The following is a 19,334-nucleotide window of genomic DNA, read 5'->3' as shown; positions in this document are numbered from 1 at the left end:
ATGTTCCAAAGCCTATCTACCATGGAACTCATGCTTCTCGAACAAAGATGATCAGTGATCAACCACTTAGGTATGTGTCACCGTGCCTACCGTGTCAACGTTCGGTACCACGGAAATAATGAAGATCGCTCACCGTCGCACAAATACGATACTGCGTCATCAGAAAGCTATACGCCTAGATTTCCAAACTTGTTGCTCCAAGATCTATGACCATCAGGATGGATATCAGGCACACATGAACAAGACACCACGGTGCTTGAAGCATTAGTATACCGAAAGCGGAAGAAGCCTTAACTAGGCAGACGAAATCATTAATGCGGCACAATGACAATGAGCGATAACAATACGACACGTACATGCCTTTGAGAGGAGATGCCGGCCAAATGATCCCTTCGCGAAAATGTCTGTTTATAAACAGCGTCCCAAACCCGACACCAAATAACCCGGACACTCGGACGTCGACGCATGCCGACCTCGTTTCCCGAACTACCCTAAGGCTGGTTCCCCCAAAACGCGAAACAAAGCTTTTGCACATCGACGAAATGACAGATTGCGATCTTCGTACTGTAAATCCAAGATCTACGGGACGTGCGTTGTGGAAGCCCAAACTGCCGCGCCGAGCCGGAACAGTGATCAATTTGAACCACTGCCACGGAACTTGGTGATGGACTCGTGATGTGTGCGCATAATATGACAATAGTTCATGTCCGTGGGGCTCTTGCAGCCCGAAAGCCCGGATGCTGCGGTATGAAGTGCTGATTGAGTGAGCCGCAGAGCGATGTGCGGGAATCTCGGGTACGATGTTCGTCACTGGAGCACCACGTTCACAAAGTCATGTCACGGCTGGAAGGGGACATCTGAAGCAGGAGTATGATCAAAAGTTTTAATTTCAAACGCTACGAATTGTAAACTGATGCTCTACCCGTGATCGAGGGAGCTCCGTGCGCCTACGTTTGTCTCGAAAAGTGATTCGAGACAGAGAATTTTGGTTGACGGGAACCCTCGATGTCCTCCGCAAAGAAATCTAGTCATAATATGCCGCCGAAAGATGATAGGATATAGAAAGAGCCTGAACAAAGAAACACATGACCCTTACATGCTAACAAGAAACTTCGTGCAAGCATTCATGACTTCGTAAAGGGATACTCCAGGCGCCTCGCAGAAAGTACAATCAAGAAAGACTAAGGAAACCGCCCGGCGAATGAGGTTCTTTAGACCATCTGGCCGGCATCGCTGACATTGTCGGAGGAAGCACGCGGTGAGGGAACCCGGGTAGGGGCTTGTGATAGTGGGTCAGGTGATGAGGTAGGGTCACTGTCCCTACGCTTTTCAGATGTCTCAGCCTTGCTCAGTCTGCGAATGATTGCCTCCTTCGCATGCTCGCCATTATCGCATGGTAGATACCAGCGAGAGATGATCATGCAAATACATGAGAGCATGAGGTTAGTACCGGACCACATCTGAACAGTGATGTACGTGTTGTACTCTGTGATGAGATGACCAGCAATGACGGGGCCGGTAAGGGCAGGGATGGCTGCAAACGTGTACATCATACCGGTCCAGTGGCCAAGCTTCTTCTTTGCAAAGTGTCTCGTGTCAGGTGTGGCGTAGGTGCAATTGAGAATGTTGCCGATAGACGCAGGAGGGAGACCAATGACCATACCAGAGAAGACACCGAAAACGACGCAGAAGGCGATAGCGTCGGTCTCTGATCCAGCCAATGTCCAGAGGACCAGTGTGAGCATCGACGCGGTGAATTGAGAGCCGATATGCATATTGAGGGCGCCGACTTTGTCCGAGAAGTGCGCGAGGAGCATGCGTCCGACAGTCGAAGCTCCGTTCATGATGACAAGGAGCCAAAACGTTTGAAGAGGTTTGTCGGTCGTGTCGGAGGGGCTTACTGGGGAACCTGTCCGGTCGCGAGTGCCAAAGCCGCGCACTGATGCCCACTAAACACTGTTAATTATCGGCGTGGTAGACAGAACAGAGATACTAACCTCTTCAAGGTTGAAGAAAACCGGGTAAAAGCCAAAGAACATGAACGCAACGGCAGCTGTGAACCAGCACCAAGCCTTGTTCTTGAAGGCTTCAGTATCGAACCAAGTCCTAAGCTTACCCCAGCTCTTCGGTTCGTGATGCTCGTGGGCAGGGTCTGGCGTGCAGAAGATGAAGGAGTAGATGCATGTCACCGAAGTGAGAGTGGCAACGTAGCGTACTGCGTTATTGAAACCGACAGACTGGATCAAGTAGCGGAGCATGCTGGGGTAGATGACGCCTGCTACACTGGCACCACAAGCCACATAGCCTACAGCAAGACCCCGGCGCTTGGGAAACCATGTTGAAGCAACTGGAATGGCGTTAGCAGGAAGTAATGTAGAGTGATGAATGTAACTCACCTTGGGAGCTGGAAACGAAGAAGGTACCCATACCCAGGCCGACCACAAGGCCCTGAGTTGCCCAGATCGAGCCGAAGTTTCCAAGAGCCTCAATGTCGCTGGGATGCGCGACAGAAAGCATGAAAAGACCAAAGGGTACAAGGAAAGTACCACAACCGATCACCTTGCGAGAGTGACCAGCATCCAAGAGCCGCCCGACCACGTTCGACAGTAGAAGCACAATAAAGGATTGAGTCGAGCCGATCAGGTTCAGTTCAAGCTGATCAGTACCTCGGAGTGAGTGGCCAACATAGTATGAGGACCACGTGCCGTAGGCGTTGACTAGTCCCCACGAGTTGAACATGAGGAAGAAGCAGCCTAACAAGCATGCGTAGGCACGCCATGATTGCGGCCAATTGGGCTCGTCGAGTGTGTCGACACTGGCGTGTCGTGATTCGTCTCGCATAGAATTGGTCGCGGTAGGTGCTTCGGAGAGTGGCAGCGTTCCTTCGCTGTACTTCCGACTCTCTTTGTAGGTAGATCGTGTAGGTGGCATCTTGACCGTGGTTGCTGTAGGTGAAGACGGTGAGGCCAAAGAGGGAAGAGCAATCAGTTAATTGGGAAAGCGTTTGACGTATGAAACGATAAGATGCTCAACACAGATAGCACGTGTTGGAGGGGAAGCGCTCAAATGGACGCACTGGTGATGGATTGGTACAAATTCAAACAACTGTCAAAGCGGCGGGGATGGGGTATAAGTACGGTACTCATGTGCAAACACTCACGGAACTGGGGAACGAGCCTAAGGCTTGGGTTGATAGAGGGTTCTTTTACGGCTCCACTCTTGCTAAGCACGCGCGTAACCCCCATGTAGATTGTGGCTACCTTCTCCCATAGTGACGTGGTAGTCAAACTGGTCGTGTAATGGGGAATGGATGCCGCAGGGCACAAGCAACGCAGGGGTGCAAGCCCAAGAGAAGCCAAGGCCATACGGAAGTCTGAACTCCGCCGGTAGCAGGGAATACTTCATTACTCTGTTAGAGGCTTCAGATGCCCTGCGGCCCAAAGCTTAGTGCGGCGCGTTAATCCGGTGGAAGAGCGATCAGCGGTGGTAGATTCTCCGGCGCATCTTGCGTTTGGGCTTCCCCACGCTCACTCGTTGTCGTGAAAACATGTCCACCATGTCGTCTCCCAGGGTATTCCCTTTGACTGCTGGTGACCTAGGCTGCTACAAACTAGGACGTTGCCACCTCTTTTTACTGAATGTGTGTGTCACAATAGGCGGTTCTGAACCGCGCTGGGCGAGACTACCATGGTACATGGACCAAGCATCTCCTTTCCCATAATTGCGTGTGCGAATATCGAGATTGCTCATAGGCTGTGCAGTCTTGGCTTGTTCCACCAAAACGAAGTCGTCCGTGGGCATAGACACTCGGTAGACGATGATAGGGGTCGATGCGTCTAACAAGGTTGTATAAAATAGCGGAGCGGGCCCCCAGCGCTTGGCAGAGCGTCAGCGGGAGGCATGATGAGTGATGCGGCTCGATTGGGTCGGTATGCCAAGAATGTGCTCGAGTAGTGATGTACAATCCGCCTTGGCTGGCCCAGTTATATTGCAAGGGCCAAAGATGAGTACTCTCGCGGTACTACCGCTGAGACTTTTACAACTCTGGGCAGTTCCTGGATCAGAGCGGATGCGCCGGCCGATAATCTGGATGGAGACGCGCAAGCACATGGAGGGTGTCGACACTAGACATGCAAAGTCACTGTGGAGGAGGGTCGAGTGTCACCCGCAATACCTTGAGTACATGACAGAGAGGCCACGCTAATGTTGGCGGCGTAACAAGATCAGCGGGCCGGTGCGGTTCGTTGCTTCGTTATCTTCAGTTTCAACACAGCCACAACCGCTTCATACGGTCAGGGATCGACAACTAGGGCGCTCTGCCAAGCATCAGCACCCACGCTGGCGTTGATGCTTTGTTCTTCCCGCCGTAACGAAGATATGCTCTCAAGGAAACGTATCATGTTGCGAGTCATATCGGAGGGTACGGTTGTGGCTGCATGAGATTCATCACCCTGCATTGCGACGAGTCGTCCAGCGACGCACACCTATGTCAGTGCTTGGCCGTCAGCTAAGATGCATCTTTTTTGTTGACGGACGACGCGCGGAAAGTGGACTCCAGGATTCCGAAAGCGCATGGAGTGTGTTGGGGTAGAATGGTGGAGAAGAGTTAAGGCTGGCGATCAGCGACGCTACCTTCAGAGAGTTTGCGTTGCCAAGGCTCTTTGTCGGCCGGGCAATTACGCGTTCAGGAAGTCCTCGCACAATATCAATCCGATCCAGCGTCGAGACGAGCACCAGATACTATTTCTAATCCGATCTGGAAACAAGTCCAAGCCCGATATCTTCCTAGGTCTCTGCAGATCTTCCCTGTCGGGAAGTGTCAAGAGCCGAGAAGAAACAAAGAAGCATCCCGCGCAGAACTGCGCTACATGTTACTCAAATGACAAAGGCAAAAGAGAATGTTATCTTGCCTGATTCTTCGCAGTCGTCTTGTTGGATAACAGCCAGAGTTGAGCCTCGCCACGGTAGCGGTCAGCTGGCGGCTTCGTCTCTCCGTCGCGATAGCTAGTCAGTTTCCTATGATGATGGCGAGGCACGAGCTGAATTCCCGCGGACTCCATCGGCTACGTCACAAGTGTTCCACAATAGTCCCATGGGGAGGAGGACCCTTGGAAAACCGGGACTTGTCCAACGTTCTAACGAATGTAGCGAAGTTGTACCGGAGCCGGACGTTGAGTAGCGGATATCGTCATGCATGCTACTTTGCAGTGCCACATACATGCTGCCGCAGTCAGTCCGCACAGCGGAACCATGTCGTGATTTAGCTTTCGAAGGTTGACCTTTTGGGTTGGCTGGGTAAGGCCTCCGTGTATCGTCCGATGAGCAGCTGTGACAGCGGAAGCGGCGTTTGGGCTTCGATCGCAGTTCCACGGCTAGATGCTCGGAGATTTCGATAGGGTGTGACTGATGGTATCAATCGCATGGTGTTGTCAGCGACTTCCGAGCATGGTCGGTTCGCTTCTCTATGCGAATTTGCGGGAGCGCGCCCGTCCGCAGTCTGGTTCAATAATCATTAGCGAGCGCGAGCCAACTTGTTGAGATTTAAGAACTCGTATCTTATTATCACGGTAACCATTCTACCTAATGTGTGTTAGTTCATGTCGTGGTCAATTAAGGGGTCATCAGTTATCATCTCAGTACTCCCGCTGGTGCATGCGACGATGCCAAGTCCTGCACTGGAAGGAAAACTCACCCAGGAAACATTTCCATCCACTCCAATCCTCTGAACCATATGGAAGAGAGCCTTTCGATTTCCGCCCCCGCCATCACTGATAGCGCTGTGGAAGAAACAAGCAAATACGAGCGGAACGCCACAAAAAAGGACCCCCTGCGGAGGCGTGCAGTTTCCGTGTGTCAACATCAGGCCACTTCAAGATGCAACTCCGAAACGCGATTCCGCACCTATGAGACGGCGGCCTCGAAGCGACAGCCGCCAGGGCGGAGCGGAGAGCGGAAGACGTTGAAACAAAAGAGATGATGTTATGGCGAAGCGCTTCAGATCCTTCTTGTCGTCTGCTGGGCGTAACTGGGCAGGGCCGACTCGCCACGTTGTTAGAGGTCCGACGACTGCTCCGACTTGGAAACGACTTGGAAACGACAAGGCGGCGACCAAGACCGACAACCGCCGCACTCCATGTCAAAGATCATTTCGACTCGAACCGCTGCCCCTAGCATGTGTTGGCCTCAGGCGGAGCGGGAGGCTCAGCGCTGCCTGTGGCGCTGGGTTCCAGGTTGCATACGGAAAGGGGTTTCCATATGCGACACGACTTCGTGACTCGCAAAGAAATATTCACTCGGGCAATCACGACTGCGCAGGCATGCACGCGCACTGCGCTGAGACCTCCCGTTGGGCACTGCCATGCTTTTTCCATATGTTTCGGCACCTAAGGCACCACAAGGCAACGGGCAACAAGCAACGAGTGTCTCGCACGTTCACCATCATGGTGTCAGAGCGCGGCCTCCGAGAGTACCGCGAGCTCAACAAATATAACATTGGGCTCGCCACAGGTAAGTGCGGTCTTGTCATCAAACGCTCCAGGAGTAAGCACGATCCTTCCATTTGACCACCTACAGAGCGCAGCCAATTCCATCATATACTTGGCATGGTGTCTTGACTATACCCAGACACTACCCAGTCGGCGTTTAAGCAACACTCTGATAACATTTCAGCGACACACAGCGCTACGTGTGAGAATGATTTATTTACACCCTTTTATATTCCAGACGGTAACCAAGGCAAACCAATTCTGCTGCAAGCACCTTTTCAAAATACAATTGTATACGAAACAAGCTTGTCGAAACAGCAGCCACATGTTGCGACGCTTGACACTGGTATATTTCCTTCCCCAGTCTACACGTCTACTCCAATCCTCTCTCAAGTACATTTTTCTCGGTCTTTCGCACTCCATCATTGAACAACTCCGGTCAGACCCGCGAAGCGCTTGCGCCTCTACCCGGGCGCATCCGAAGAAACTCATGTCGGAACAATGCTGTCATACTGGCATAACAAGCAAATTTCCTAATACTCTCAGATCCTTGATGCTTACCGTCAATACCACTACCCTCACTCTTTCCAACACGTCTTCGTTGAGCTGGAATATTGATAACACGAATTTCGCCATACTTTCGGCGCCGCAGTTGTCGTACGCGCGTCGCAGTATTTGCAAGTAGTAAAGGGTTGTTGAGGGGACCCGAGACATCTCCGACCAACAAAACAATGATACACAGAGACGACAACAACAAACTATGCAAAATCGTGTTGTCAAGACTTTGCTCCGAGGAAGAGTCAAGCTGCCATGGCTTGCTTAGGTAAACGCGTGGCTGCCATGTGGCCACGCAATCGTAACGTTCATTTTTTCTTCTCGATCTTCTCGATTTGTCATGTTCTGTTCTAACTGGGGTTCTTTTTCATGAATGGGTCAGCTGGTCGTTCGGCATTCGGTGATTTCTCGTGGAAAGTATATAGAAGTCGTCGGCTTTCATGGTGTATATTCTCTCTACTCGAGTGATGGGACAGCTTTCGAGCAATGTCATCGTGTAGTCAATAATGCGACGAGCTTGAGTGTGAAGACAGCAGGTTAGATGACACGTCACACGAGACACAGTGTTGCACCACAGCAGACAAAAGCACGTCATGGAATACGAATGGCTGTCATTACTCTAGCTACAAATACAAGTTCGCTAGACGCTTGCCTCATAACGCCATGCTCCAGGGACGAAAGATTACTGTCCCGTGTTCGAAATCAGAAGCTGAAGAGTCAAAAAAAAGAAGCTCCCAGCGCCACTACGTCAGGGCGTGGAAAGCAGAGCTGCAGATGGCCATGGCCAAATCGCCCGAGGGGATATCATGTCTGCATATCGCATATCGCATGTCTCGTCTAAACACCCTTGATAGCAACGGTGCGCTCGCTGTTCAGCTTGTCCGCATTCCGGTCGTGGCTCTCCTTCTTGCAGTCCTCCAGTCCCTCGCACTTGTGATCCTCGAGCATGCGATGACGGCTGCAGTGCCTGCCCTGGCAGAAGCCGCAGTCACCGACAATGGGTTGTGCGCGGTCCTTGCAGTCCTTGAAGGAACAACGGATCTTCTTTGGGGGCATGCCGCCGCGGAGCGGGAGTGCGAGGTGGAGAGTCGAGTTGGGGCCGATGGCGTAATCAGCCAAGGTGGTGTCGGATGAGGAAAGGTGCTTGCCGGCGTGGACGATGCGCAGATCCGAGGGCGTGGAGAGGTTGGTTCGGAGAGCGAGGAGAGAGCGCAGGGTGCTTATCGATGTGTTTGAGGGGATTGTGAGGGGGATTGCTGATGCACCATGTTAGCCGTGTCTGCTGTGACTTCATAATGCGACCTGTTCCGAGCGTCGGAAGCGTGGCGGGAACGACTTACTGCTGCTGCCGGATACCGTCTTGACGAAGATCTGCATCGTGTCCTCGGATTCGGAGCTGGACGAGCTGATGCTGCTGATGCTGGATGAACGGCGCATAGTGGCAGTTGCGGAGAGGCAAGTACGGGTAGGTGTCGTGTGCGTGTGCGGGTGCGGAGAGCGTGTGAGATGACGCTGATGTGGTCGGCGAGTTGTGGCGGCGAATTGACCGGCTAGATAACGGAGATGGTTGAGCGGGTAGATGCAGATAGGAGATGTTATATACAAGCAGGAGAGTGAGAGTAGGGCGAGTGCTATGGCGGAGAGTGAATGGGTGGGTGGCAGTAGCAGCAGTAGCAGTAGCAGTAGCAGTAGTAGTAGTGACAGATGGGGATCAAGTAGGTAAAGGTGACGCAGACCGCTTCTTAAACAAAGGCAAATGGAGCCCCATGCTGTCACTGGTGCCTTGGTCCGACCGATGGCACTGCATTGCGCTGCGCGCTGCACTGCACACGACTCGAGCCGACATGCGTTCGCAGCGCGTCCTTTGCCTCCCCGATGCAGGGCGGCTACCACTAGCCGACCTTCTTCCATGGTATTCTATGCCTTGCATCAGCACCAAAGCTAGCCTGGAGCCCTTCAAAACACGCCTCTCATCATCGCCAGCCATGAGGCAAGTCTGACAAAGTGTCCAAGACGCTCATGCATCTACTTCCACATCATCCCTCGCCCGACTTGCCTCTTGCATGTGACACGTATCGGCGACATGCCTCACCCACTCCTGTATGGTACTTGTGACATGCAATCTAGATCGTGTCTCATGCACCCTGCATACCAGGAACTCGCTTGTTGCCGCCTCAAGGCGTCTAACACGCCGACGACAGCAGACAGCAGCGCCTGCCACTGTATTGTGTCGGATGAGGCGCATCGCTCGGCCTGCGCCAGTGTTTGCGATTCGTGGCGCGTGCATGCCGGCTATGCCCTGTGTGAGGCTGGACGACTATCGTCATAAAACAGAGCCATCGTCATCCTTGGTGTTGACCATCGCCCTGCCGCTTCCATTCGACATGCTTCGTTCTGACATATGCACAAGGCCTAATGCTCCGAGTCGATGTGGACATGCCGTTGATCATGTCGAGTCACGCTACCATCCGCCCATCGTGTCGTCTGTGCGACGACCGCTTGGATCCGTGTGCGGTCGGCACCTTTGGTACTCGAGACACGTCCATTGCTCTGTACGCCTACATGGTCAAACATCTTCCAAACATGGCCTTTCCCCACACGCGCTTTCACGCACGCACACACACACATACTTTATATCCGTCCTGTCACATTGCCATTGCTTCTAGAAGCGTTTCATCGTCTTCCGGACCGCTTTGGGGCCCAAACAAATATGTTTATTACTACGCTACTATCATACACCGCTGCTAACCCAAATTTACAACATGCTCTTTGGGAAATCCTTCATTGCCTGTCTTACACCCAAATCGCCCAAAATCTCCTCGGTACCCCCAAGGATAGCATCGAACTTGTAGGTGCGGTGGAATTGTTCAATGACTCGACCCATTCCACCCTGGGTGATTCCGCGACCTCCGAAGATGTTGACGGCTTCATCTGCAATCTCGTGTGCAGAACGAGTAGCATACGACTTGAGTAGACCGATGGGTCCGCCAAGGTGTTTTGATTGTTGCGCGTACGACATGTGCGTCATTTGGTAGGCGATAGATTCTAGCCATGCTTGGTTGGCTTCGACGTGTGAGACCATCTTTGCAAGCCTGGATAGTGTAAGTACGGGCAAGGTAGTGTGAAACCATCGTTAGAGGCAATACTCACTTTTGACGGATGGCAGGTTGCTCTATGAGCTTCTTGCCAAAAACAATTCGCTGGTTAGACCACTTCAAGCACTCCTCTACAACGGTGCGAGACTGTCGGATAACAGCGCAAGCCATCATGAAGCGCTGCAGAGGTAAAAACACAAAGTTAGTCCATGTCTCACAGACACTTTGTAGGGTCTGTGCTTACCTCGTGGTTAAAGTTGCTCATGATAACAACAAAGCCCTTGTGCTCTTCACCCAGAAGATGGTCTACCGGTACCTTGGCATCGTTGAACTCGACGAATGCGGTACCTGCCGTTGTGGAGTAGCTCGTCTTGATGAGCTTGGTCTCTACGGCCTCATCGCGTTCGATGAGTAGGACAGAGAAGCCCTTTTCCGTCTTGCAACCTGTAACGAAATAGTCGCAGAACATTCCGTTGGTGATCCACTTTTTGGTGCCTCGTACAATGTAATGCTTGCCGTCTGGGGTCAGAGTCGCAGTGGTCCTAATTCCAGCGACATCAGATCCAGCAAAAGCCTCGGTGATGGCTAGGCACATCTTCTTCTTGCCAGTCAACACCTCGTTTACCACGCGCGTCTTCAGCTCAGATTCAGGCATCCACTGCAAGACGGCTGTCAAGCTGATGGTCATACCAGCCATGTTGCCGTCTTGGAATCCACGAGCGTTTGCGCGCACACCTTCCTGTGCCTGGATAAGGTCATGGAGGTAGTCAAATTCCTCGCCCTTGACAACACCCATCAGGTTCTTGCCGTGGAGATGCTTTCCAGGCCCAAGACGCATGGCCAGCATGTCGTTCTTAGCCATCTTGTTGATCAAATCTTGGCTGATGTATGTACCATCCTTCTCCTTTTGTTGCGCCTCGGGTGTGACGTGTGTGTCGACAAACTTGCGGACCTCCTTTTGCAGTGCTCGGTGCGATTCCTTGAAGTAAGGGCTCTTGAACTGGGGTCGCAACCACAACGGCTCTGCGTATGGTACTGGGCTCAGATCGCCAGGCTTTCCGACGATGACTTCTGATTTCTCGCCCTCGATTGTGCCGATGCATAGCTCCTGGTACTTGTCCAAAACTTCTTGTCTGTGTAGATTGTAGAAAGCCGTCGTCGCATCTTGACCAGCTACCTGCTCGAGCACGACGGAGCCGCCAGGGTGGGCGTCGACGAAATCGCTGAGATCGTAGACTTTGTGGTCGATGATGCACCAGAGGTCCTCTGGTGTGTTGTGCGAAGCGACTGACTCGCGTGTGAGCGTGGCGTGAGGCATGTTGGCGGTAGTAGAAAGGGATACGACGGTTGGGCGAGGAAGGAGCGACGCGATGCACGGCAGAGAGGACGACTGGAGGAGTTTAGGATGAAAGGAGAACCGGCTACCAACACTGCACTACAATATGCGGGTCTCTAGACGTTTGGCCTCGGTCTACAACATGAGCTAGCCGTCTCCGCGTAGCACTCCGTCTTGTGTGGAGCTGGCGCAGAGAACATCTGGGGAAGATGCCGAGGCACGAGAGGTAATCATGTCTCCAACACCGCTGATTGGCTGTACGATACCCACGGCTTTCCAACGGCAACCACGAATTCTGATTTCTTCATGGCAAAGTCCTTGCTCCATTATTCGGCAAGTCATCTACAAACTTCTGCACATTGTCTCTAAGACAGTTCATTCTACAACATACCCCTTGATCGGATCTAGCATTGTAACCGTCTCACCCTCGCCGCAACCTGCGCTGTGCATAGTGGCCCATGATGTGTCGTCAGTATGGCTCGAAGTAATTGTATTCTTTTCTTTGTTCTAATCTCTCGCCTCGCCTTCTGCATTCGAGTTCATCCCACGCCGAAAATCACGTTATCGAAAGAAGACATAGGTGGTGAAACGCAGCCATTTTGCTTCGAGAGAACTTTGATAAGCTATTGAGTGTCCGATCTAGCAAAAAGATGGCATGGAAGACAAGAAGAGCTAGGGTGACAGCAAGATCAGGAACCCACCTGTTCCTGCTAATTTCTCGAGTAACATTGTAGGATTGCCAGCAGTAAAACTACTCGTGGCAGGTGTTACGCAGCGATCAAGCCGACTAAGTTCCCTTCGGTAGACCTTCAAGAACAATCGTCCTGTTGTTCGCAGCGGAAGGTCGCACGAGCTTCAACAGACGTATATTATCTCTACTATTCAGGAATACTTAAAAAAAAAAGAGAGAATGGAGAGTGTCTTGTTCTGTAGCGCCAAAGTCTGTCAAAATCCGAGAAGGAGCAGTCGATATAGCAAACAAGCCCCAATCCCGGCTACAGCTTTCATTTCCTACTTATATTCACCTGTTGTTCGCTCCGCACAATGTTATTACCTCAATAGGATTTCCCTCAGGAAGCGTGCCGGTGAAAGCAAGCCAATCATGTCGTGCCCCTCACTCTCATCTTTTCGAAGTGAAAAATGTTTGCCCCTCCATTCTACATCCCACTACACACCCCGCCATGCCCCTCGTTGCCTCGATAAGAGCGCTTGCTCTTCTGCCCCTCCAATAGTGCCGTAATCGACAACGTGTTGCTCAACTTTCCGGATCCAGTAACCTCCCGTAACGCTGCCAATGCTGTGCGGGTGAAGGTTGAACTTCCGCCAGTTTTTCAACACATGCGCACAAATACACTCTCAGAGTCGACTAAATTAGTTTCGCACGGCAGTAAAGAAGTATTTGTATACAAGACTTTCTTAATCGATCCGTATGTGCGTCAAAGAGGCACGCATATTGCTTCTCGCATCATGGTGAGAGGTGTGATATTTGGGTATCTCTGAGATCTATATTGCAAACAAAAAATGTCTACATGTCTATTTTAAACCTTGAGCATCGTCTTGACGTCTTCGTCGAATCTTATAGTCATATGCACAATCTCTGTCGCTCGTGTACGCCTTAACACCCCTCCAGCTTCGCCAACGCCTTCCTCAACTCATCTTCTCTCTTCCCCAAAACAGGCAAACCTCTATCCACACAAGCCCTCTGAAGCTCCTCCTTCCCAAGACCTGCCCATCCGCCATCTCTGTTAATCAACCTATCGTCCGTGTTCAAGTACTCCAACTTCTTCCTAACATTGCGCTGTAAGAGGAACTTGGGTGCTGTCAGAGGTAGCAAGTCAAATATTGCGGGATAGCAGTCGAGTTGTGCGGCGGTAAGCGAGAGCTCGTAGAGCGTCATCTCGTTCCATCTCTTCGTGGTGACTGGCATGAGCAGTCCATTATTCGGTGGGGATACGGATGGCGCGTCAGAAGATGCGGTGCCAATAGGCGGGCGATCCCTGCTCATCAGTCGCATTGCATCTAGAGCGACCCTTCTTAACCGGTCTTGCCGCTTGTCCTCAAGTTTCCGTATCGCGCGTTGAACCTGCTGTGGTATTCTGCACGCCTCTGGAATTACAGGCGTAATGTACATGACGACAATCGGTAACCACTCTCCAAGTAACAAGACCAAAAGACCGAACGCCGGTAACCTCAACGTGTCCGATCTGCTTCTCCGCACAATCTGCCATTCCGCTCTTGTCAGAACCTCGCTTATGTCTTTGTTGGGTATTTGAGCAGCCTTTTGGCGCAGTGTCTTGGCGAATTTTGATGTTTGTCGGACATGTGAGATGCCCGTTTTATAGAAGGTGAGGTATGCGCGACCGGCGCGGTATAGCCACTTGACAAAGTTCTGGTCTGGTTTTCGTGCGGGAACGGATATTTCGGGGGCATAGGTAAAAGGCGGTGGGTTCAACTTCTCCTTCGCTCGCAGTGTTGGGACGGTTGTGGCCTTCGAAGTGGGAGTCTGCGCGGGAACGAGGGGGGAAGATTGAGATTTCCTTGGAGGTTGCGAAGGGTTTGTGACCTTAAGTGTGTTCGCATTGCTGGTTTTGGCAGGAGGTGGTGGCATGGCCCTGCCATATTCTGCCTTCTTTGCCGTCGACGCTGAAGATGAGGCATGCCGGCTCATCTGTGTCTCCAACCTCTTTTTCTGCCTCCCCCATTGTATGATATTCCGGGACCCATCATGCCATATCTGACAGCTCAATGCAGGCATTGTGGCCCGGGTGTGTATGCTTCGATGGCATTTCAGGTTTGCGAAGACAGTGTGAGATCGCGCTGGTATAGGAAACGTGGGAAACACTGGCCGTGGTTTCATTGTCGTGTGAAAAGCATGCACGCACTGGCAATACAGCAATACAGCAACAGAGCAAACGTTGGCTGACGGCTACTAGTGGTGACGTTTCTCATTCGTAGGGCAAGAAAAAACTGGGTCTAATCGTGCCGCGGGAGACACGCGCGATGTCATCACACCTCGCGTCAGCGCTAACTCGACTTGGTCAACCAATGATTGTTGTAGTAGATGCGTGACACAAGCTTGCTAATGGACTGGAGTTGTGCAGCTTTATTTGAGTGTTTGGTAATATCCCCCGTCTATGCCGTAATTGACGCTACACCATCTCGTTAACCCATTGCTTGCGCCTTGCTGATGCCAATATATACAAGAACGCGAAAGCGTTGCAAAACGCCAATTTGCCTCTAAGGGCTTGAAAGAGACTCCAAGCACATATGCATGGCATGATATTGTGCGCCCATGAACACCTCGCAGAACGCTATGTCAGATCAAATCAAAATAGGAAGCTACCATACACAGGAACTAAGGAAATTCGTAGAAGATACAAGGACCCGACCGTTACAGGCCAGATGATATGAAAGTAAGCAGAGCAAAACCTTGAATAGAAGGGGACAATGTGGTAGGGCCTCATCCAGAATTTACAACGCACGTTGACCCGGAAGGTAAGTCGTCGCCAGGGATTGTTTGAGTCGCGTGGGTTATGATGAGGTCGCCAGGAAATTGTCGCAAGGGTATTCCATAAGGTTGCTGCGCGGAACAAGGATGCGGGGGCCTTCGGGGTTCACCATTCAGGGCCAGGTGAATAGCATGGGTCCAACGGTTTACTGTGTTTTCGATGAGCTGGTTCGTGGGAGATACATGGCTACTTTTCAGGGGGATTTGGATGGATGGGCGCAGTCGGGTTTGGTTGGTTGGGATATACAACATGTCGATACATGTGCGGATGGAGTGGCATACAGGATATGGGTTATTGTAGCAATGTCGGGTTTATCTGGTGGTAACCTCCGAGACAGCCGTGCTTGATATCTAGGATTTTGGCTGTACGGAAATAGTTTACTCAGCGTTGATACTGAGCGAGCTGGGCCATGATTTCAGACATGTCTGGTGTGGGGCCAGCTTGAGTAGGTGTCTGTACTGGTGGAGCGGCGGCCTGGCTCTGGTTTGCGAATAGAGAAGCAAGTGCGGGGAACTGATTGCCCAGCTGCGCAAGATGTGGCTGAGCTGGGCCACTGAAACCAGGAGTCTGAACAGGACTAGGCACCTGGGCAAGCAGGCGTGCAAGATCGGCATTTAAGCCTTGATTCGGCGCGGGTTGCGCGTTTTGGGGTATGTTGTTGCCGGACATCGCACCGAGCAGCTGCGACAAGCTAGCACCGTCGAGGGATGCTATGAGATTAGAGATGTTGGGCTGAGTGGTTGGCAGAGACGGGAAGGGGTTATTCGGTTGAGGGAAGTGCGGTGGCAGAGTCTGACCGAAGCCGTACGAGGATGATGGCGGCAGAACCGGTCGCAGCTGGGTTTGTTTGGCATTGTTGACGAGAAGACCAGCCGTCGTGGGGTCAAGATCGGCGTATTCTAGGAACACGAGTCAGTAGTCACTCACATAAGGCATAGGCAATCATACCGTTGAACTGGACATTGTTGGCACCGCCACGTCGGTCGAAAATCTGGACGCTGACCTTACCTTTGGTCAGGCCAGTAGTATCGAGCCTCACAATAGCTAGGACTCCTTCGAGGATTTGTCTGCGAACTACAGCTGGTTCAGGGAATCGACCACTCAGTATCAGGACGTTACTGCGTAAGTTTTGCGAGCGGAAAGTATCCTCGACGTAGCGAATGAAGTCACTACGACTGTGTTAGCGCCTGCTCTCACGCAGCGGATATTGAACATCAACCTACCGGGGAAGTCCCTCATTGAGCACAAGAATCTGGATATCAGGTACCTCGTGGGGCAATCGGCGTCGAAGATCCAATCCATCTTCTGTATAGTCGCGACGCGGAGATGGGCTTCTGTGTCTGCGTGGTGGTGTCCTGGACCTGCTACGATATCGCGCATCGAACCTGTCGCGGCTTCTATCTCGTGATCGTATGCCCCGAGGAGCCCGTGGCGATGGCGATCGCATAGGTCGGTAGTCATCCCGATCGCGAAAGCGTCGATCCCTCGGCGACATGGAGTTTGGATGCCCTACATAGCGATTATCCCTGGGCGCCGGTCCCGTCCCGCCCCTAGTATAATCCGGGGAACGCGAGCGTCGACGCGGTGTCGGATTCGGTGGTTCTATCTTTTTCGTGTTTCGCTGGGGCTTGGATATCTCGAGGTCTGTTCTCGTCAGTCAACTGTTACCTGGTCGTGTATTGAGGTGACTTGACATACGCATCTTCCTGCCACGCACTGCCTGTCCCTGTTCGGCATCCAGGGCCCTGCGACATGACTCCGAGTCAAGGAATTGAACGAAGCCATATGCCTGCTTGATCGATATCTGCGCGAGCCTGCCGTGGCGGTAGAAACGGTGAAAGATGTCGCGCTTGGTGACTTTTTCAGTGGGGAGGTTTCCTAAGAAAAGGTTAGGCGCATCCTTGGTGCCAAAACAATCCCATCTCACCAATGAAGAGACGCGAGCCCATGGGGAATTGGTCCCATTGCCCCTCCGTTACAAACTTCCTCTCTTGATCCAAAAATTCCTCATATCTTCTATTCACCTCGGGCGGCCACCTCTGATCCTCATCGTCGGGCGTTTCGCTGCGTTCGCCCGGCTGCTGCTGAGCATGGGCAGACGTTGTAGAGAAGTCCTGATTCTGCACATTCATTGGCTGAAAAGAGCCATTTCCTCTCTGCTGGGCATTGGGTGCTTGCTGACTCTGTGGATGATAGGATCTGATATCATCGTTGGGGTCATAGTTGGGGTGCGTAGCGGGCTTATCTTGGGTAGGCGGCCTCGCAGGGAGATTGGTGGCCGAGGGCAAGGACGAGGCATGGTGTTGTGTCTGCGGTGACTGGGCGGACACTTGTGCAGAAGCATATTGAGTCGAGGGCGCATTGTTGGCAGCAGGTGTCAGAGAATCCAACAGGGCTTGTACGTCAATATTGGAGCCAGTATGCGCTCCAGTCTGGTAGTGAGCGCCTTGGGTAGACTGGGCGGGCGCATGCTGAGCAGCATAGGCATTGTCATGGGAGTATGGGTACGCAGAATGAAGACCTTGACCAGACGCGTGCTGCGCGTCACTGGCCGAAGCAGCGCGCGACTGATGCTGTGAGGTGAAATTCTGCATTGAAGAGGTATCATGCGGCTGCGTACCCATGCTGCCACCAAAACCAGTCGATTGCGAGAAAGCACCCGGCGCATCATGTCCTCCACCCTGTACGCCTATAGTGTGGAAGTTGGCGGTCGCGGACTGGTCGGCGAAGTACGGCGTGGACGTGTTCGCGTTCGCGCTGGAGCTGTGCGCCTGCTGGGGGAAATGGGGAGCGGAAGGAGCTGCAGAGTCGGTGTTGCTGAGTGAAACATCATTATAGTTTGCATCCATGTGCTCTGCAAGGATGGGAATGTTGGCGGGCGACGGGACGTTTTGCGGACGCGGGCTCTCCGGCGTCAGTGACTGGTGCCGTACGTGCTCAGCTTCTTGCGGTGGACTGGAGTTGGGTCTCATGTAGACTGCGGAGCCAGAGCGCAGAGCTGGCAGACAAGGCGTGGGTGAAGGGGAAGTCAACTCAAAGCATCTACGGAACGCACCGTCGCGACAAGGGCTGGAGAGCTGCAGCAGATTGAGCACTAGAAGAAGAAGCCGATGGCGGGGCTGGCTAGGTGCTATATGATGGTCGAGGTTAGATGGATGGGATGGCAGACGCGCGAAAGCCACAGGCACGGAAGCGAGAAGCGGGTCCCGTAAAAGTGGCAAGAGATGTTGGGTGCAGTCAGGCAAGGTGCAAGAGGGAATGTGGTGCAGCAGATGTTGGGACACGGCGCCGTGTCGACTCCAAGGATAGCCTGGAATCTCGAACTTCTCTGGTTAAGCTTTGCCCACGTGATGTGCTTTAGTGCCCTTCTAGCGTCCGTTATGTGGTTAAAATGGTCTTTCTGACCCTAGCCTGTGCACATGCCCGTTATAACATGATCTCATCTTGACAAAGTCCAACCCCCCGAGCAATTTGCGCGACCGGTGATGCTGCCTCGACGTCTTGTCTTCCATTCGCTCGTCCCGTTTCAGTCTCGAAGAAGTGCCAGCAGTGCCGCTGGCGACGAGCTTCGCGCTGCGCGCAACTGGCTCGCGAGCCTGGATGCAGAGACGATCCCTCTGCAGAGCATTGGCGAACTGAGCTTCAGCAGATCATCAGGCCCCGGTGGCCAGAACGTCAACAAGTATGACACACTACAATAAATTTCCAAACGTGCGCGCTATACTAAGAATGTGCACAAAGAGTCAATTCAAAAGCTACATTAAAAGTGCCTCTAGACGCCCTGCTGCACTATGTCCCTGCAGCTTTGCATGGCGAGATTAGACGTTCCCGCTACGTAGCTGCTAGGTCAAATACTATAATAGTGCAGGCCGACGACAGTCGAAAGCAGAGCGACAATGCTCAAAGTTGCTACAAGCGCTTATACGAAGCCATTGCCCAGGCTGGACAAGATGCTGTCCCCGCCGAGACGCCAGCAGCACAGGTGCAGCGTGTCAAACATCTGTATGTTTTCGTCCATTGCGACGGCCCTAGCGACGGCCCGAAAGCTGATAACACACCAGACAAAAGTCAGATAACGAGCGCCGCCTCAAGAGCAAGAAGCAGCAAAGCGCTAAGAAGACGTCGCGGCGAGGCCGGGGTGATGAGTGAAGCGGTCTGCGGGGAAGCGGCTTGCCACAGCATCATTGATCAGCTTGACGCGCAGGTGACGTGGTTCAACCGTTAAACGGTAGCACGTCTCACGATAGTGCGAGTGTGGCCGTAGCGGTGTAGCTTATGGTGTTCGATCCGATAAGAGATAGGAAGAATACTTCATGCAGGGAGTGCTCGGTACAATTAGTGTCTGCTGACCAAG

The 19,334-nt window shown here is 52.5% G+C and overlaps 7 protein-coding genes across 7 annotated transcripts; 2 read left to right on the top strand and 5 right to left on the bottom strand.

Annotated features, from left to right (window-relative positions):
• Window positions 1-1,211: 1,211 nt before the first annotated feature.
• Window positions 1,212-2,739, bottom strand: CC77DRAFT_1028258 (MFS general substrate transporter; the record flags this gene model as incomplete). The annotated part of the gene is made up of 3 exons (XM_018526434.1): window positions 1,212-1,949; window positions 1,998-2,347; window positions 2,397-2,739. The coding sequence occupies 3 exons, from the start codon at window positions 2,737-2,739 to the stop codon at window positions 1,212-1,214; spliced, it is 1,431 nt and encodes a 476-aa protein (XP_018389806.1).
• A 3,242-nt stretch (window positions 2,740-5,981) lies between these two features.
• Window positions 5,982-7,380, top strand: CC77DRAFT_1081369 (hypothetical protein; the record flags this gene model as incomplete). Its single annotated transcript, XM_018529332.1, has 2 exons — window positions 5,982-6,507; window positions 6,625-7,380. The coding sequence occupies 2 exons, from the start codon at window positions 5,982-5,984 to the stop codon at window positions 6,912-6,914; spliced, it is 816 nt and encodes a 271-aa protein (XP_018389805.1). The 3' UTR covers window positions 6,915-7,380.
• A 92-nt stretch (window positions 7,381-7,472) lies between these two features.
• On the bottom strand, window positions 7,473-8,520 carry CC77DRAFT_1016759 (AN1-type zinc finger protein). The gene is made up of 2 exons (XM_018524274.1): window positions 8,381-8,520; window positions 7,473-8,296 (listed from the first exon to the last, which is right to left on the bottom strand). Exons 1-2 carry the CDS (start codon window positions 8,475-8,477, stop codon window positions 7,878-7,880), a joined length of 516 nt encoding a protein of 171 aa, XP_018389804.1. The 5' UTR covers window positions 8,478-8,520; the 3' UTR covers window positions 7,473-7,877.
• Window positions 8,521-9,709: 1,189 nt separating this feature from the next.
• CC77DRAFT_1016758 (acyl-CoA dehydrogenase family protein) lies at window positions 9,710-11,658 on the bottom strand. Its single transcript, XM_018524273.1, has 3 exons — window positions 10,380-11,658; window positions 10,191-10,315; window positions 9,710-10,132 (listed from the first exon to the last, which is right to left on the bottom strand). Exons 1-3 carry the CDS (start codon window positions 11,451-11,453, stop codon window positions 9,796-9,798), a joined length of 1,536 nt encoding a protein of 511 aa, XP_018389803.1. The 5' UTR covers window positions 11,454-11,658; the 3' UTR covers window positions 9,710-9,795.
• Window positions 11,659-12,950: 1,292 nt separating this feature from the next.
• On the bottom strand, window positions 12,951-14,426 carry CC77DRAFT_1016757 (hypothetical protein). Its single transcript, XM_018524272.1, has one exon. It carries the CDS (start codon window positions 14,077-14,079, stop codon window positions 13,087-13,089), a length of 993 nt encoding a protein of 330 aa, XP_018389802.1. The 5' UTR covers window positions 14,080-14,426; the 3' UTR covers window positions 12,951-13,086.
• Window positions 14,427-15,361: 935 nt separating this feature from the next.
• On the bottom strand, window positions 15,362-17,952 carry CC77DRAFT_928133 (hypothetical protein; the record flags this gene model as incomplete). Its single annotated transcript, XM_018534035.1, has 5 exons — window positions 15,362-15,879; window positions 15,929-16,149; window positions 16,204-16,624; window positions 16,679-16,858; window positions 16,908-17,952. 5 exons carry the CDS (start codon window positions 17,950-17,952, stop codon window positions 15,362-15,364), a joined length of 2,385 nt encoding a protein of 794 aa, XP_018389801.1.
• Window positions 17,953-18,465: 513 nt separating this feature from the next.
• CC77DRAFT_1057602 (peptidyl-tRNA hydrolase domain-containing protein) lies at window positions 18,466-19,129 on the top strand (the record flags this gene model as incomplete). The annotated part of the gene is made up of 3 exons (XM_018528036.1): window positions 18,466-18,662; window positions 18,722-18,982; window positions 19,042-19,129. 3 exons carry the CDS (start codon window positions 18,466-18,468, stop codon window positions 19,127-19,129), a joined length of 546 nt encoding a protein of 181 aa, XP_018389800.1.
• Window positions 19,130-19,334: the final 205 nt, after the last annotated feature.

Source organism: Alternaria alternata, assembly GCF_001642055.1.
Source record: "Alternaria alternata strain SRC1lrK2f unplaced genomic scaffold CC77scaffold_3, whole genome shotgun sequence".
In the NCBI taxonomy this organism is placed as follows: Eukaryota; Fungi; Ascomycota; class Dothideomycetes; order Pleosporales; family Pleosporaceae; genus Alternaria; species Alternaria alternata.
Note: the sequence above shows the minus strand (reverse complement) of the source record. Positions and strands in the feature narration are given on the sequence as shown.

Coding starts and splice junctions, on each gene's coding strand:
- CC77DRAFT_1016759 (XM_018524274.1), bottom strand. CDS start 8,477: ATGCGCCGTTCATCCAGCATCAGCAGCATCAGCTCGTCCAGCTCCGAA. Junction 8,297..8,380: donor GACGGTATCCGGCAGCAGCA/GTAAGTCGTTCC, acceptor ATGGTGCATCAG/CAATCCCCCTCACAATCCCC.
- CC77DRAFT_1016758 (XM_018524273.1), bottom strand. CDS start 11,453: ATGCCTCACGCCACGCTCACACGCGAGTCAGTCGCTTCGCACAACACA. Junction 10,316..10,379: donor TGAGCAACTTTAACCACGAG/GTAAGCACAGAC, acceptor TTACCTCTGCAG/CGCTTCATGATGGCTTGCGC. Junction 10,133..10,190: donor CAACCTGCCATCCGTCAAAA/GTGAGTATTGCC, acceptor TACACTATCCAG/GCTTGCAAAGATGGTCTCAC.
- CC77DRAFT_1016757 (XM_018524272.1), bottom strand. CDS start 14,079: ATGCCACCACCTCCTGCCAAAACCAGCAATGCGAACACACTTAAGGTC.